Consider the following 15,836-nt stretch of genomic DNA (forward strand, 5'->3'; position numbering starts at 1 on the left):
GCATTATCCTGTCTTCAACGGGCTTAGATACAAATCAACTTATGCTTCCAGCTTCTCTTACATAAGAACACAGCTATGGAACGCCCTGCCCAAAACTCTGAAATCTATCCACAACCATCTTATTTTCAGGAAATCATTGAAAAACCATCTTGTTTACGAAAGCCTACCTTTCGGAGCCAAATTAAAGTCCTGCTAAATGCGACTGTTTTTACCCTTTTATCACCTCCCCTCCTATTTCACTGTTGCTTTATACTTATGTTACTTTATGCTCCTACTTTATATTGCATTTGTATTAGTGTAAGACACATTGAGCCTGCAACCAAGTGGGAAAATGTGGGGTATAAATGTATTAAATAATTAAATAAAACATAAGCTGTGGAAAATAGCAGAGCGCTTCACACAGAGTGGTAGACCATTAGTAGCAGTGAGAATTGGAGGGTCTCTAGCTGCATACAAAAGCACTGTATGTTGATAGAGGGCTGAAATATTACATTTGTATTCCAAAGTGAAGATCTCCTTAGTAAGAACCTCTCTCCCCACCCCCACCCCACACTAACATATCCAAGAGTCACAGTAGATTTTTGGCTTTGGTTCTGAGTGCAGGTAGCTGACTGTGAGTACCTTCAAGCAGGGGCGTAGCTACTATGGGGCCACGGGGGCCTGGGCCCCCCGTAGATTTGGCCCTGGACCCCCTGCCGACGACCCTCTCAATCCCCCCCCCCCCCGCCGCCAACCCGCCATCAACCCGCTGTCTGCTACCTTTGCTGGCGGGGGACCCCAACCCCCGCCAGTCGAAGTCTTCTTCCTTCGTTTTGCTTCTGAGTCTGACGTCCTGCACGTTGGGGTCCCCCGCCAGCAAAGGTAGGTGACGGCAACGGTGGGTGGGAGGGTCGAGAGGGTCGGCGGCGGGGGGGGGGGTCAAAGTTGGTGGTGGTGGTGCTGGCGGCGGCGGGAGGTGTCGGCAGTGGTGCCGGGGGGGGGCGGCGGCGCTAGGGGGGCTAAAATGTGCCCCCTCACCTCGGGCTATGGACCCCCCACCCGCCGAAGTCTGGCTACGCCCCTGCTTTCAAGTACAGATTTTCCCCAAACTTTGATCTATGAGCCAGTCAACTACCTTCCTGGGGGCTCCAGGGCACATTTCAAGTGGGAGGAGACACCATTGTTTGTCTGAAGATGAGATCTGAATGTGCTGTAGACTATAGGAAGTAATGATATCAGTATGCTGTAACTTTCTGGTTTGCAAAGGGGTCCTTTCACAAAGGCGTGCTGAAAAATAGTTTGCGGTAGTGTAGGTGCGAGTTTTGGGTGCATGCTGATCCATTTTTTAGCGCGCCTGTAAAAAAGGTCCTTTTTAAAATATTTGCCGAAAATGGACGTGTGGCAAAATGAAAATTGCCGTGCATCCATTTTGGGTCTGAGACCTTACCGCCAGCCATTGACCTAACAGTAAAGACTCACGCGGTAACCGGGCAGTAATGACCTACGCCCAGCAAATGCCACTTGGCGTGCGTCCATTACGTGCGCCCAAAAATAAAAAAAATATTTTTCAGACGCACATATCGGACGGGCACCAAAAATGAAATTACCGCAAGAGCCACACGGTAGTCGGGCGGTAACTCCATTTTGGCGTGTGTTGGGTACGCGTAGATGCTTACGCGTCTTAGTAATAGGGCCCCAAAATTTATTGTACACCGTTACAGAGAGTGTTTAGAAGAACTATACTCCCACAATGGCATGCTGTTAACTCTATCATCCTGTGGCCTGCTTTGGTATTCTATCATAGAAAATATTGTTTTTAGGAACTGAGTTAGGTTAACATCACTGGAACAGGAATCTATTATTTGTAACTTCATCCTGAAACTAATAGTTACATGGGGAGCAAATCCTCGTACTCCCAATGCCTAGCTCAATTTGCTCAACAACCCCAACACTGTTTTCACATAGGGCGGCTCCAGGAAGAGAAACACCTTGACTTTTGGAAGCAGGGACATCTGCCCCAGTTATAAAATCAGACCTTCTGGTGGTGGCATCAAAAACCATGATGTTAAGGGCTGATATCAATGCAACTATTGCTGATATGAAATCGGAGTTCAGCTCACTAGATACTCATAAGAACGTGAGAATAGTCATACTATTGGGTCAGACCAGTGGTCCATCTAGCCCAGTATCCTGTTCCCAGCAGTGCCCAATTCAGGTCACAAGTACCTGGCGGAGACCCAAATAGTAGCAATATTCCATGTTACCAATCCCAGGGTAAGCAGTGGCTTCCTCGTGTCTCTCTCAATAGAAGACTATATAATTTTCCTCCAGGAACTTGACCAAACCTTTTTAAAACTCAGTTATGCTAACCGCTGGTACCACATCCTCCAGCAATGAATTCCAGAGTCAAACAATTCATTGAATAATGTATATATATATATATATATATATATATATATAATTTCCTCCTATTTATTTTAAAAGTATTAGAACAAGATTCACATTGGAGAACAATTTGATTTGGTGGCCTATTTTCAGATGAACATAAAATCTTTGGAAGCAGAAAAGAGAGATGTAAAAGGAAAGCAAGAGGACATGGAGAATAGAGAATGGAGAAACAATCTATACATACTCGGCATCCCTGAGCTAGAAAATGATCCTTTTCATATTGTGTGATCTTTTTTGTTTGCTTTGTTCTGATTGAGATCCCCAGAGCAAAAGGTTCTTCTAGAGGGATCACATCAAGTCTCTGGCAGCGGTCCACTGAAAACTTACCAAGGTTCAAGTTTAATACTCAATGTTTTGAGTCCCTGTTGTCCTAGCATTGTTGCTTTCGGTGAGCCTGGTAGCTAGAGATTCCCAGCTGTGAGAATACAACAACCTGCTTGTCCTTGGATAAAGCAAAATTACTCACCTGTAGCAGGTATTCTCTAGGGACAGCAGACAAAGTATTCTCACATGCACTCCCACCTCCCCTTGGAGTTGTTGGGTTTTTTTTAGCTTTTTAAAAATGACTGAGGAACTCAAGCCCATGCGTTGGGAGGGAAGGCACCATCACATCATGGTGGGATGCTACTAGAAAGTTTAATGTTGATATTGCTAGCCGTCATCCATGCCTGGCTCTGTCAGAAGATGTCACCCAGCTGTGAGAATACTTGGTCTGGTGTCCTCAGAGAACATCTGTTACAGGTGAGTAACGTTGCTATTCTATGTATTCACATGCACGAGGGGCACATACATGCGAGCACCCCGCTTTTAAAATGACTTTATAAAACTCCACTAAAGATGTGCCAGGCTGGTTCGGATTTACATAGTAATATAGTAGATGATGGCAGATAAAGACCTGTACAGTCTATCCAGTCTGCCCAACAAGATACATTCATAGCATAAGGTATGGTGTGACATAACATATGTATACTTGATCTTGATTTGTCCTTGCCACTTTCAGGTCACAGACTGTAGAACTCTGCCTGGCACTGGCCTTGCTCCCCAACTGCTGAAGCTGTAGTCAAATCCCCATTCCATCCCATCCAAATGTGTCTAGCCATGATCAGGGTACAGACCATAGAAGTCTGCCCGGCACTGGCTTTGCTTCCCAATTACTGGAGTTGCCATCTAAGCAGACTTAAGGTCCATGCTTACCACCAGGCCACTGGGAAATACCTGTCAAATCCCAAAGAGTAGGAAGGGAACAGGAAGGGATTTTGGATTCGGCTAACACCTCTTTCAGCAGTAGCTCAACGCAACTTACATTCAAGTACAGAAGGAAGACCCATTCCTTTTTGTTCACTCCCAGGGATAAATAGTTCATGAACCTTTCCTCCAGGAACTTGCCTAAGCTCCTATTAAACCCAGCTTTATACTAGAAACCAAAACTGGGCAATGTATTCCAAGAATGGCCACAAATGGCAATGCCACATCTAATTTATTAAATACAAGAATCTCTGCATCGCTTCTTGAATGTTTGATGCAGCACTTCTGAGCTTGTGTGCACAATCGTTCAACGTTCAGTCAACACTGTGATGATAACTGCGTTTCCACAGCAACCAAACAGCACACTAACCAATTAGTGATCAGACATTTTAAGACACACAGTAGGGTATGTTCAAAATGGGAATGGGGGAATGAGGTGACCAAAACAGTGTATTAAGAGTGCAGTAGATAATTAAATCTGCTTTAAACAGATGTAAGGATAAAGAGATTCGCTCAATGCATAATTGAAGACTTCTAAATGAAATCTGTGGTGAGGGACCCAAGAATAAAAACTTTGAGCTGTATCTCATTGTTTTAATGCTTCCATTTATGCATGAAGACTAACACATTAAAAAAGGAAATTCATGAGTACAACCATCCTGTTGAGAATTAAATCCTAAGTCTAAAGTCAGAGTTCTCATTAAATTGGTTTGTATGAACCATATTACTTTTGCAGGCTGATAAACTGAGCCAGTGCTCGCATAAAAGTAATAAATTGTAATACAAGGCTGGAAGCAGTGTAATACCTGAAATACTGCGGTATAATAGATGGTTCTTATTCTTTTCAGCTTTGCAGGGCAAAAAGATCTCCTTTGGCACAATGTCTCGCTATCTACATTCTGGTTTTGGCAACATAATATTAGGTAATTCCTAAACAAATGCATTATATCCACCATCATTGCACAAAGTCCCCCCTGCCTCCCAAATTGCAGGTATCAAAATGTCTCAAAAAGCAGCTCAAAAAGCAAAAACAAAATTATTTATCTGCAGGGATGTAGATCTTCAAAACGCATCTTCTGGTGCAATAATCTCTGTTCAGGGGCAGCTCCTGTATGATCGGAACAAAAAGGCATTGTGATACCTGCAATTTATTTTAGAATTGTTAGGAACGCAGGGGGGACTGTGTGCGGTGATGGTGGATAGTGCATTTGTTTAGGAGTTGCTTCTCCAATGATCAATATGCACTTGGTCTCAGCACTATATAAAAATGTACTAAATTTTTTTTTCATAGCAGATATATATTTTAGATTACATTTTTGTTTTTTGTTATTTTGAATGTAAATTTCTGAAAATCGATCCTTGGTACCCCCCCCCCCCCCCCCCACATATAGTGGCGGAGTGGCCTAGTGGTTAAGGTGGTGGACTTTGGTCCTGGGGAATTGAGGAACTAAGTTCAATTCCCACTTCAGGCACAGGCAGCTCCTTGTGACTCTGGGCAAGTCACTTAACCCTCCATTGCCCCATGTAAGCCACATTGAGCCTGCCATGAGTGCGAAAGCGTGGGGTACAAATGTAACAAAAAAAATTATATATATATATATACACACACACACACACAGTGCACTCCATTTAAGTGCACGTTGGATAAGCGCATGTTCTGTTTAACTGCATGCCGTACTTCAGTCCCATTTTTGGTGCCATCAATTTCTATGGGGACAAACTTCGGTTTAGCGCACCACTGATAAGTGTAAGATTCGCTTATATGCATGGTTTAAGACCGCTCCTCTGCACGAAAGACTCCGCATAAGCGCGTGCGCGGAATATGGAAGCCGATTGGCGCATGACAACCAACGAGATTTCAAATTTACCACCCCTTTAACTGCCACAGGCAGAATAAGCGAAATAATGTAGTTAGAGTGTACACTGGAGTCGTCGGAGTCGTCATTGCACAACTGTAAGACTTTAACACTGGCTGAACGAATAGAAGTTCTTAAAAAATTAGAAAACAAACAAAGTCAATCATCTACTGCTAAAGAATATGGTGTCAATCCCAGTCAAATTTCACATATCTTGAAGCAGAAAGGCCAGCTTCTGGAAGACTGGCAAAGCAATACAAATCCACACCGGAAATGAAAACAGGCGGGAAAAGATGAGGAGGTAGAAGATGCTCTTCTTCGGTGGTTTTCTCAAGACAGGAGCAATCAGATTCCTATCAGTGGTCCACTGCCTATGGAGAAAGCTAATCAGCTAGCTGAAAGTCTTGGACTAACTGAATTCAAAGCCATTGTTGGATGGTTGGAAAGATGGAAGGAGAGGAACAACATAAAATTCAAGAAACAGCATGGTGAAAAACAAGACGCTGATGACTTTGGTGCTGAAAATTGGGTTGTTTCAGTTCTTCCTACCATCTTGAACGAGTTTGCACCTCGTGACATTTTCAATGCTGACGAAAACGGTCTCTACTGGCGACGATTCCTGATGGAACACTTGCATTCAAACAAGCCGAAACTACAGGAAGTAAAACGTCGAAGGACCGACTGATGATCCTCCTTTGCTGCAGTATGGATGGGAGTGAGAAGTTGGAACCACTCGTCATTGGAAAGAGCAAACAGCCCCGTTGCTTCAAGAATGTTAAGCGACTTCCTGTGTCATACAAGGCTAACGCAAATTCATGGATGACTGGGGAAATTTGGAAGCAGCTAATTATTGTCAATAATCTGGCACGTGCCCGATTTGCTCGTGTAATTTAATTGCATAATGAGCTAATTATTGTCAATAATTGGCTTTTAAACAAGCAATTATTGGCACTAATTAGAATTAATTGCCATTTATGCACACACATTTAGGCATGGGATCTATGTCTAAATTTTACTTGTGCCTAAATAAAAGGGGTGTGGAAATGGGAGGGTCATGGGTGTTTCAGGGCGGATCAGGGACGTGGTTTTGAGCTACTCTTGTAATTATAGAATATGCATACTGAAGGCAAACCATCATTATTCATAAAAACCTCGCTTCCTACCAGTAATTTTTTTTAATGAGATCAGTCGAAGATCATCAAATGAATGTGCACAAGATTCACAATGAGCAACCATTGGTGCCTCACGTTTAGCATGCTGGAGACAAAAACAATGTTCATTCATTCTAATTCTCAGTGGACGGGTGGTTTTCCCAATATAAAATTTTGGACAAGGGCATCTCACCACATAAATCACATACACACTATTGCAGTCTGTATGATGTTTCAGTTTATATCTCACATCATCCACTGGGTTAACAAAGTCTTGCATTTGAAGCATAATCTGACAGGTTGTACATCTGCCACATTTAAGTGGTCAATTGGATCTCGCAATGTAAAATTTCACGAGTAGTTCAGGTTGTTCTCTTAAATTCCTTCCTCTAGAAAAAGCTAATCTAATGTCTTGATCATAAAAAAACAGGATGATACTGAATAATCCATCAACGGTTCTTCACTATCTGTCCTAGGCCTCATCAGATACCTATGGATTTTTTTTTTACTGTGACTGCCAAGTATAGCACATAAGCACCGCCATACTGGGAAAAGACCAAGGGTCCATCAAGCCCAGCATCCTGTCTCTGACAGCGGCCAATCCAGGCTTCAAGAACCTGGCAAAACCCCCAATTTTTTTAACAATGTTCAATGGACTTTTCCTTCAGGAATCTGTCCAAACCCCCCTTAAACTCCGTAAGGCCAGCCGCTGCCACCACTTTCTCCGGCAACGAGTTCCAGAGTCCAAATACACACTGAGTAAAGAAAACCTTTCTCCTATTTGTTTTAAATCTACCATATTCTAGCTTCATCTTGTGTCCCTGGTTCTATTATTGTTTGAAAGTGTAAACAAACGCTTCACATCTGTCCGCTCTACTCCGCTCATTATTTTGTAGACTTCTATCATATCACCCCTCAGCCGCCTTTTCTCCAAGCTGAAGAGCCCTAACCTTCTCAGCCTTTCCTCATAGGGAAGTCGTTCCATCCCTTTTATCATTTTTGTCGCCCTTCTCTGCACCTTTTCCAATTCCTTTATATATTTTTTGAGATGTGGCGAACAGACACAATTTTTTTACAGTTGTTTTTGCAACTGAAAGGTGTGGAGATGGGTGCCACACTTGCTCCTTCAGTTATGCATGGTAACTGCTGTCAAAGTTAATGCCTTGTAGTAGGTCTCAGGCCTTTTCTCATATTTGGCTTACTGTTGTCTTTTCAGAATAGTAAGTACAATTTAGAAAGCGCCTGTTACATGACCTCAAACATAGTATACCCACATACTTCTTCTCAGAGTTTTTTGAGATGTGGCGAACAGACACAATTTTTTTACAGTTGTTTTTGCAACTGAAAGGTGTGGAGATGGGTGCCACACTTGCTCCTTCAGTTATGCATGGTAACTGCTGTCAAAGTTAACGCCTTGTAGTAGGTCTCAGGCCTTTTCTCATATTTGGCTTACTGTTGTCTTTTCAGAATAGTAAGTACAATTTAGAAAGCGCCTGTTACATGACCTCAAACATAGTATACCCACATACTTCTTCTCAGAGTTCTTACTATACCATGGGCCCGAGATTCAAAAAGGTTTAACCGGGCAGGAGAGGCCCCTACATAGTTCAACACCCCTGAGCTGGCCATCCACTAACATTCAATGGCACTTAACCGGAAACTGCCACTGAATATTGTCTATGACCGCCCAGGTGAAATCCAGGCAGTGGAGGAGCAGGCCAGGGGCAGAGTCAGAGAGAAGCCAGGAGTTATATGGGTACTAATATTCACTGTCAGAGCCCACATAGCTGAGCAGCACATATCTATATGTGTATGCAAGCTACATGTGTAGATGCTAATAAAATTGAGACCATAAATCTCTACAGCCTTTAGGCTTTGAAGTGTGCGGTGAGTACTGTTCATTTCCATGGCTTTTTATATTACATGAAGGACTGCTGGATCAGTTTTTTTGATATTCTGGTCACAGGATTCATTAAAATTTAATTTAGTAGTGGTGATAGAACATCAAAATGCATTTCAGAATATCTACAGGTAACTGGGAATGCATTTTAATATGAAATCTATGGTTGGGTTTTTTTTCTGCTAGAGTCTGCAACACCAAGGGGTCCTTTTACTAAGGTGCACTGAAAAATGGCCTGCGCTGGTGTATATGCATGTGTTGGACGCGCGCAGGTCCATTTTTCAGCGCACCTGCAAAAAAAGACCCTTTTTTTGGCCGAAAATGGACGTGCGGCAAAATTTAAATTGGCCCGTGTCCATTTTGGGCCTGAGATCTTACCGCCACCCATTGACCTAGCGGTAAGATCTCACGCGTTAACCGGAGAGCAATGGTCTACATGCGTACAATGCCGATTTCTGCCCGGTTAGCGCTGCGCACTGGAAAATTTCTGGCACACTTAGTGGACCGTGTGAAAATTAACATGCGTAGGATGCACGTAGGTGCCTACGCAGCTTAGTAAAATGGCCCCCAAGTGTCTAGAGATAACCCAGTAGACAGTTGCTTGCTGTGTATTGACTGTAATTGAAATCCTTCTTTCCTTCTTTGTCTTTCTAGGGTGATGTTCAACGAACAAATATCCAAGTGGATTTTGGAGATGGAATTGCCGTTTCATATGCTAATATCAGCTCAACGGAGGATGGCATTAAGCATGTTTACCAGAATGTGGGGATATTCCGAGTGATGGTGCAAGTGGACAACAGCTTGGGATCAGAGAGTGCCGTCCTGTACTTACATGTAACTTGTATGTTATTACTATTGTTGGCTTATCAAATTTTTCTTAAAGAAACATTATGCCCATTTTAAGAACATATCAGTTGATTAGTTTTGTCTGGTCCAGCCCTGCCCTGGTCACAGCTCCATTGTGAGATGTTCACCTAGAGCAATACAATTCTGGAAGTGGCCTTGCCTTCACTCTCTGCAAGGCCAATCCTGTCCTTAAAACAAAACAAAAGTGGCTGGTATGGGCCCTTGAACAGACAGGTGCCCTCAAGGAATACCATGCCCCATCCCCTCTAAACAGGAAGTTTTGGAGGAAATGGGACATGGCAAGCCTTGAGTGCAGAGATCTGCTCAAGACCTCACACTATCCACTATGGCTCTGCTTTATGGGCAGAGCTGGCTTTGTACAGGGTGGCAGCAGCAGCAGCAAAAGGTATGGCACCCCTGACCCCCAGCAGGAAGAGTATAGGGAAGATGCATTCCTGGATGGGGGTGGAGGGGGTGAAGGAGCAATACTGAACTCTTGGGAAGTAGGAAAGGGCAATGTAGGACACTTGAGTGAGGGTAGGGAAAGCAAGATGCTAGACCCCCTAAGAAGGGATTCTTGGAGTGAAGGAAAGGGCTATGCATAGTATAGAGTCAGATCCTCAGGAGCTTAGTCGAGATCGGGTGGCAGAGCCGGTGGTGGGAGGCGGGGCTGGTGGTTGGGAGGCAGGGATAGTGCTGGGCAGACTTATACGGTCTGTGCCAGAGCCGGTGGTTGGGAGGCAGGGCTGGTGGTTGGGAGGCGGGGGTAGTGCTGGGCAGACTTATACGGTCTGTGCCAGAGCCGGTGGTTGGGAGGCGGGGCTGGTGGTTGGGAGGCGGGGGTAGTGCTGGGCAGACTTATACGATCTGTGCCATGAAGAGGACAGGTACAAATCAAGGTAGGGTATACACAAAAAGTAGCCATATGAGTTATCTTGTTGGGCAGACTGGATGGACCGTGCAGGTCTTTTATGCTGTCATCTACTATGTTATTACTGCTACTCTTTGTATCTAAGTTAGGGAATTTTTAAATCAGGGAGTCCATTCTGTCATGCTCCAATTTGATATTTCTGGAGCTTTTGATACAGTGGACCATGAACTTTTGTGGTGTAAATTGAGTGAGTATGGAATATCTTGAGCAGTTTATAACTGGATAGAAGGTTTAAAAAAAATAGATTGTATTGTTGGAGACATACCACAATGATCCATCCTAAATACCAGACAACGAAACCCATACCAGAACGGGACAAAACCTAACTCTCGACACTGGATTGCTTAGCTGTACTTTGGCACTAATGAACGTTCTCGTTTTACCACTCTACTTCTCATTCCAGAAACGAACTCTCTACACTTGATTGCTTAACTTTCCCTGTCACTCATGAACTCTATAGCAATACCACTCTATTTCTCATGCCAGAAATGACTCGCTACACTTGATTGCTTAATCTACTCTGTCACTTAAGAACCATTTTGTATTTCTCAATCCGGAAATGGCAATCGCCATTACAGCATTATGTAAGCCACACTGAGCCTGCAAATAGGTAGGAAAATGTGGGATACAAATGCAACAAACAAACAAACAAATAAATAAATAAATAAATATTAGACACCCAACTAACAATGGAATCTCAAATAAATTACTTGAGTAAAAAGATATGTTTTTTAAATTGCGACAATTTAGAACAATCAGATCAGTCTTTTCTTTAGAACACTTTTATATGCTGGTACAGGCTATTCTTTTATCTCAATTGGACTATTGCAGTGATCTGTATGCTGTATTAAATTTAAGACTTGTTAATAGATTGCAGTTGCTGCAAAATACTGCAGCTAAAATGATATATGGTCGTTCCCGATATGATCATGTGACGCCTTTACTCAAAAGCCTACACTGGTACCAGTTTCTGCTCAAATTGATTTTAAGACTGCTTTACTGTGTTTAACTTCTTAACGGGGAATTGTTCTTCTCTTCTTCCACAGTTAATAGCTTATCCAGTGGAGGAGTGGCCTAGTGGTTAGGGTGGTGGACTTTGGTCCTGAGGAACTGAGTTTGATTCCCACTTCAGGCACAGGCAGCTCCTTGTGACTCTGGGCAAGTCACTTAACCCTCCATTGCCCCATGTAAGCCGCATTGAGCCTGCCTTGAGTGGGAAAGCGCGGGGTACAAATGTAACAAAAATAAAATAGATACTATTGGAGATTCTACATGGAATGTTGCTACTATTGGAGATTCTACATGGAATGTTGCTATTCCACTAGCAACATTCCATGTAGAAGGCTGCGCAGGCTTCTGTTTCTGTGAGTCTGATGTCCTGCAGGACGTCAGACTCACAGAAACAGAACCCTGTGCTGCCACATTGAGTGGCCTAGTGGTTAGCGTGGTGGACTTTGGTCCTGGGGAACTGAGTTTGATTCCCACTTCAGACACAGGCAGCTCCTTGTGACTCTGGGCAAGTCACTTAACCCTCCATTGCCCCATGTAAGCCGCATTGAGCCTGCCATGAGTGGGAAAGCGCAGAGTACAAATGTAACATAAATAAATCCAGCCTTTTGGAAGAATTCTCATGTTTACTCTTCACTTTTACTGGGATTTCTGACTCTTAAAAAAGTTTGTTACTAAAAAGTTATTAATGGCTCTTTTATTTATCAAGCTAGCAAATTGTGGAATTCTATACCTGAACGAATTTGAACACTTTTTGGATATTTACAATTTTGTAACATATTTTTAGAAAATATTTAGCTAAATAATATAATAGGGCTATTGATACCTTTAATTGTGTGCCTTGAACTTCATGTAACCTGCTTAGATTCTTTACCGATTGCACTGGGATATAAATACTCAGAATAGAATACAATAGAGATGCTGAATTCTTTGGGAGGGGGAGGGGAGACACTGGATACTTGAGGAGGCAGAAAAGCGAAAGGGAGACACTGGATTCCTGGGGGGGTGAGGTGGGAGATGCAAAAGAGAAAGAGAGATGCTGGGCTCCTAAGGGAGGAGCTAGGGAAGGCAAGAGGAGATGCTGGACTGCTAAGGGGGGAAGGGAGGGGAGATGGTGGATTACAGAGTAGTAGGACCTTGACCTGCTCCTGAGGAGGGGCGCATGGCTGAAGACATGCCTAGGGAATCAGGTCTCCTTAGGTTAGCCGTGCCTGGACACACACCTAACCAACGTGGCTTTTGGATAGCCACATTGAACATGCACTGGGTATCTGGTTGAAACCATTGGTTTAGAAAGTGTACATGAAACCTAAGGCTTAGGGAAGAATAACCATGAAAGGCAGCTATAAGAAAGGAATTATTACTGAGTACAGAGAAAAACAAATCACGGGCCCTGTTTTCAAAAGCTGTTTTCTCTTCAGTGCTGAATACGAGTGTGCTGATTTAAAAAAAAATGAGAAATACATATTCAGGAGAGAAACAGTATGGAAACAGCATATTGTACACATGATACGGTATCACGTATAAGCTTGTTGGAAGTTGTTGAAGTAATCTTTCTATGCTAAACTCAATCCTCTGTCTAGCCTCGAGAGATGTGCATTCATTTTTAAATGAAATGAAAACACAATGAAACAGGCTGGTTTCATTTCATTTCAAAATGAAAGAAAGCCACAACACCTTTTTTTTCTTTCATTTCAGTTTATCTGTAGTTCAAATTATTTGCAGATAAAACCCAATAAAATTGAAATTTAATGAAACAAAAAAACAGCATGAAAATCACTCACTCCTCAAGCAAAATGAAAAACTGTTCCTGTGTGTGTCCCTAAAATAAATAAATAAAAATATCCAGTGTACCTGAATGTAACTCACATAAGTACATAAGTAATGCCATACTGGGAAAAGACCAAGGGTCCATCGAGCCCAGCATCCTGTCCACGACAGCGGCCAATCCAGGCCAAGGGCACCTGGCAAGCTTCCCAAACGTACAAACATTCTATACAATCAAGCCATTGTGACATCACTAATGAGGTTGGCTCTTATTGGTGGAATGAGCCACTATGACATCACAATAGGTTAAATCACTGCTCTATGTAATGAAAGTGAGCCAAGTAGAGGACATAAGTACATAAGTAATGCCACACTGGGAAAACACCAAGGATCCATCGAGCCCAGCATCCTGTCCACGACAACGGCCAATCCAGGCCAAGGGCACCTGGCAAGCTTCCCAAACGTACAAACATTCTATACATGTTATTCCTGGAATTTTGGAGTTTTCCAAGTCCATTTAGTAGCGGTTTATGGACTTGTCCTTTAGGAAACCGTCCAACCCCTTTTTAAACTCTGCTAAGCTAACCGCCTTCACCACTTTCTCCGGCAACGAATTCCAGAGTTTAATTACACGTTGGGTGAAGAAACATTTTCTCCAATTTGTTTTAAATTTACTACACTGTAGTTTAATCGCATGCCCCCTAGTCCTAGTATTTTTGGAAAGCGTGAACAGACGCTTCACATCCACCTGTTCCACTCCACTCATTATTTTATATACCTCTATCATGTCTCCCCTCAGCCGTCTCTTCTCCAAGCTGAAAAGCCCTAGCCTCCTTGAACTACTACTGAAAAAGGTGTGAGCAAAATCCAAATAAATAATAATAAAAGGCTATTTTTTCCTCCTAACCCTTCAGCAATATCACTCACAGATTTTGAACAGAACAGTTTTCAGAGCTGGTCCCTGGGCCACTCACAGTAACATAGTAAAAGACGGCAGAAAAAGACCTGCACGGTTCATCCAGTCTGCCCAACAAGATAAACTCATATGTGCTACTTTTTGTGTATACCTTACCTTGATTTGTACCTGTCCTTTTCAGGGCACAGACCGTATAAGTCTGCCCAGTACTATCCCAGCCTTCCAACCACCAGCCCCGCCTCCCACCACCGGCTCTGGCACAGACCGTATAAGTCTGCCCAGCACTATCCCCGCCTCCCGCCACTGGCTCTGCCACCCAATCTCGGCTAATTAGGATCCATTCCTTATTCTGTCTTCTAACAGTCAGGGCTTTTTTTTGAGGGGGTACTTGGGGGTACTCAGTACCGGCACCTTTTCCATTGTCTGCTAAAATTGACCCATGGTCCCCAAGTTTTAATGAAAAGAGCTCAGACTCAACACACCAATTCTGCTTTGTCATGGATTCTGTGACTGGTTGCAGGGGGCCTGACTATCTTGGGGTGGGTCCTTCAGTGATCACCCCACCCTTGAAGAGTGACCTGGCATTTGAGTACCGGCGCCTTTTTTGCTAGAAAAAACACACTGCTAACGGTCGACCAGTTTTAAATCCAGCCCAGCTCCTTGGGGGACCTTCCTCAGGCTGCTTAAACTTACATAAATATAGTGAATAAATAGTAGCCGAACTGAACACATCTCTATATATAAAAGGCACCACCAACGTTCTATGAAGCCTCCAGCCGGAAGTGTGAAGGGGGAGAGATATCCGGTTTCCCCATGAGTGTCTGCCCCGCCCTCGGTCTCTCTGTAACACAAACAGTGAAGGAAAACACAGCAAAGCAACCGAAATCAAATCGCTCTCTCTGTAACAGTGAAGGACTCAGAGGGGGGAGGGGAGAGAGGGAAGAGGGCAGGGACACACACACTCCCACATGCACACAGAAGAAAACCTTGCTAGCCCCCTTCATTTGCATCAGAAACGGGGCTTCTTTTACTAGTATGTATATAAGGCTCCTTTTACAAAGTTGCACTACTGATTAGCAGTGTGCTAAATATGAAAAAGCCCATTGTATTCTCACGGGCTTTTTCGCATTGAGGGCGCCACTAATGGAAGCACAGCGGTGTAAAAGGAGTCCATATTTTGTAGTGTTGAAAGTTAGGGCAATTGCAAAATAATAATAACTAGTAAAAAAAAGGCCCGTTTCCGAAACAAATGAAACGGGCGCTAGCCAGGCTTTCCTCGTAGTGTGTATGTTTGAGTGAGTGTGTGTGTGAGAGTGACTGTGTGAGAGAGAGAGAGTGACTGTGCGATTGTGTGTCAGAGAGAGATTGTGTCTATGTGTATCTGTGAGTGAGCGTGTGTGTTTCGGAATGACTGTGTGCGAGTGCGTATGTGAGACACAGTGAGTGTGAGAGAGTGAGTGTGTTCCCCCCCTCCTACTCCTCTCTTCCCCTTTGCCCCCCCTCTCCCCCTCCTCTTATGATAGTTAAAGTAGTATTCCTTCCCTTACAGGCGAGGGCAGGGCAAACACTCATGGGCAAACTTTGATCTAGACCACCACAGATTTAGAATGTTGGGACTTATGGAGGCTTCATTAGAATGTTAGAGGTGCATTTTATATATAGAGATAATATATACAGTATATATAAAAGGCACCTCCAACGTTCTAATGAAGCCTCAAGCCAGATGAGGCACCCGAGATATCCGGTTTGCCCTGCAGTCACTGTAGCTCCGCCCTCGTGTCAAAACGCG

The 15,836-nt window shown here is 43.5% G+C and overlaps 1 protein-coding gene across 1 annotated transcript in view; it reads left to right on the top strand.

Annotated features, from left to right (window-relative positions):
- SORCS1 (sortilin related VPS10 domain containing receptor 1) overlaps window positions 1-15,836 on the top strand; it is a 588,550-nt gene that overhangs the window by 486,116 nt on the left and 86,598 nt on the right. The window contains exon 19 of the mRNA XM_030204718.1: window positions 9,234-9,420. Within this exon, the coding sequence (XP_030060578.1) occupies window positions 9,234-9,420 (187 nt within the window). The remainder of the gene's footprint in view (window positions 1-9,233; window positions 9,421-15,836) is intronic.

Source organism: Microcaecilia unicolor, chromosome 5 (genome assembly GCF_901765095.1).
Source record: "Microcaecilia unicolor chromosome 5, aMicUni1.1, whole genome shotgun sequence".
Lineage (NCBI taxonomy): Eukaryota > Metazoa > Chordata > Amphibia > Gymnophiona > Siphonopidae > Microcaecilia > Microcaecilia unicolor.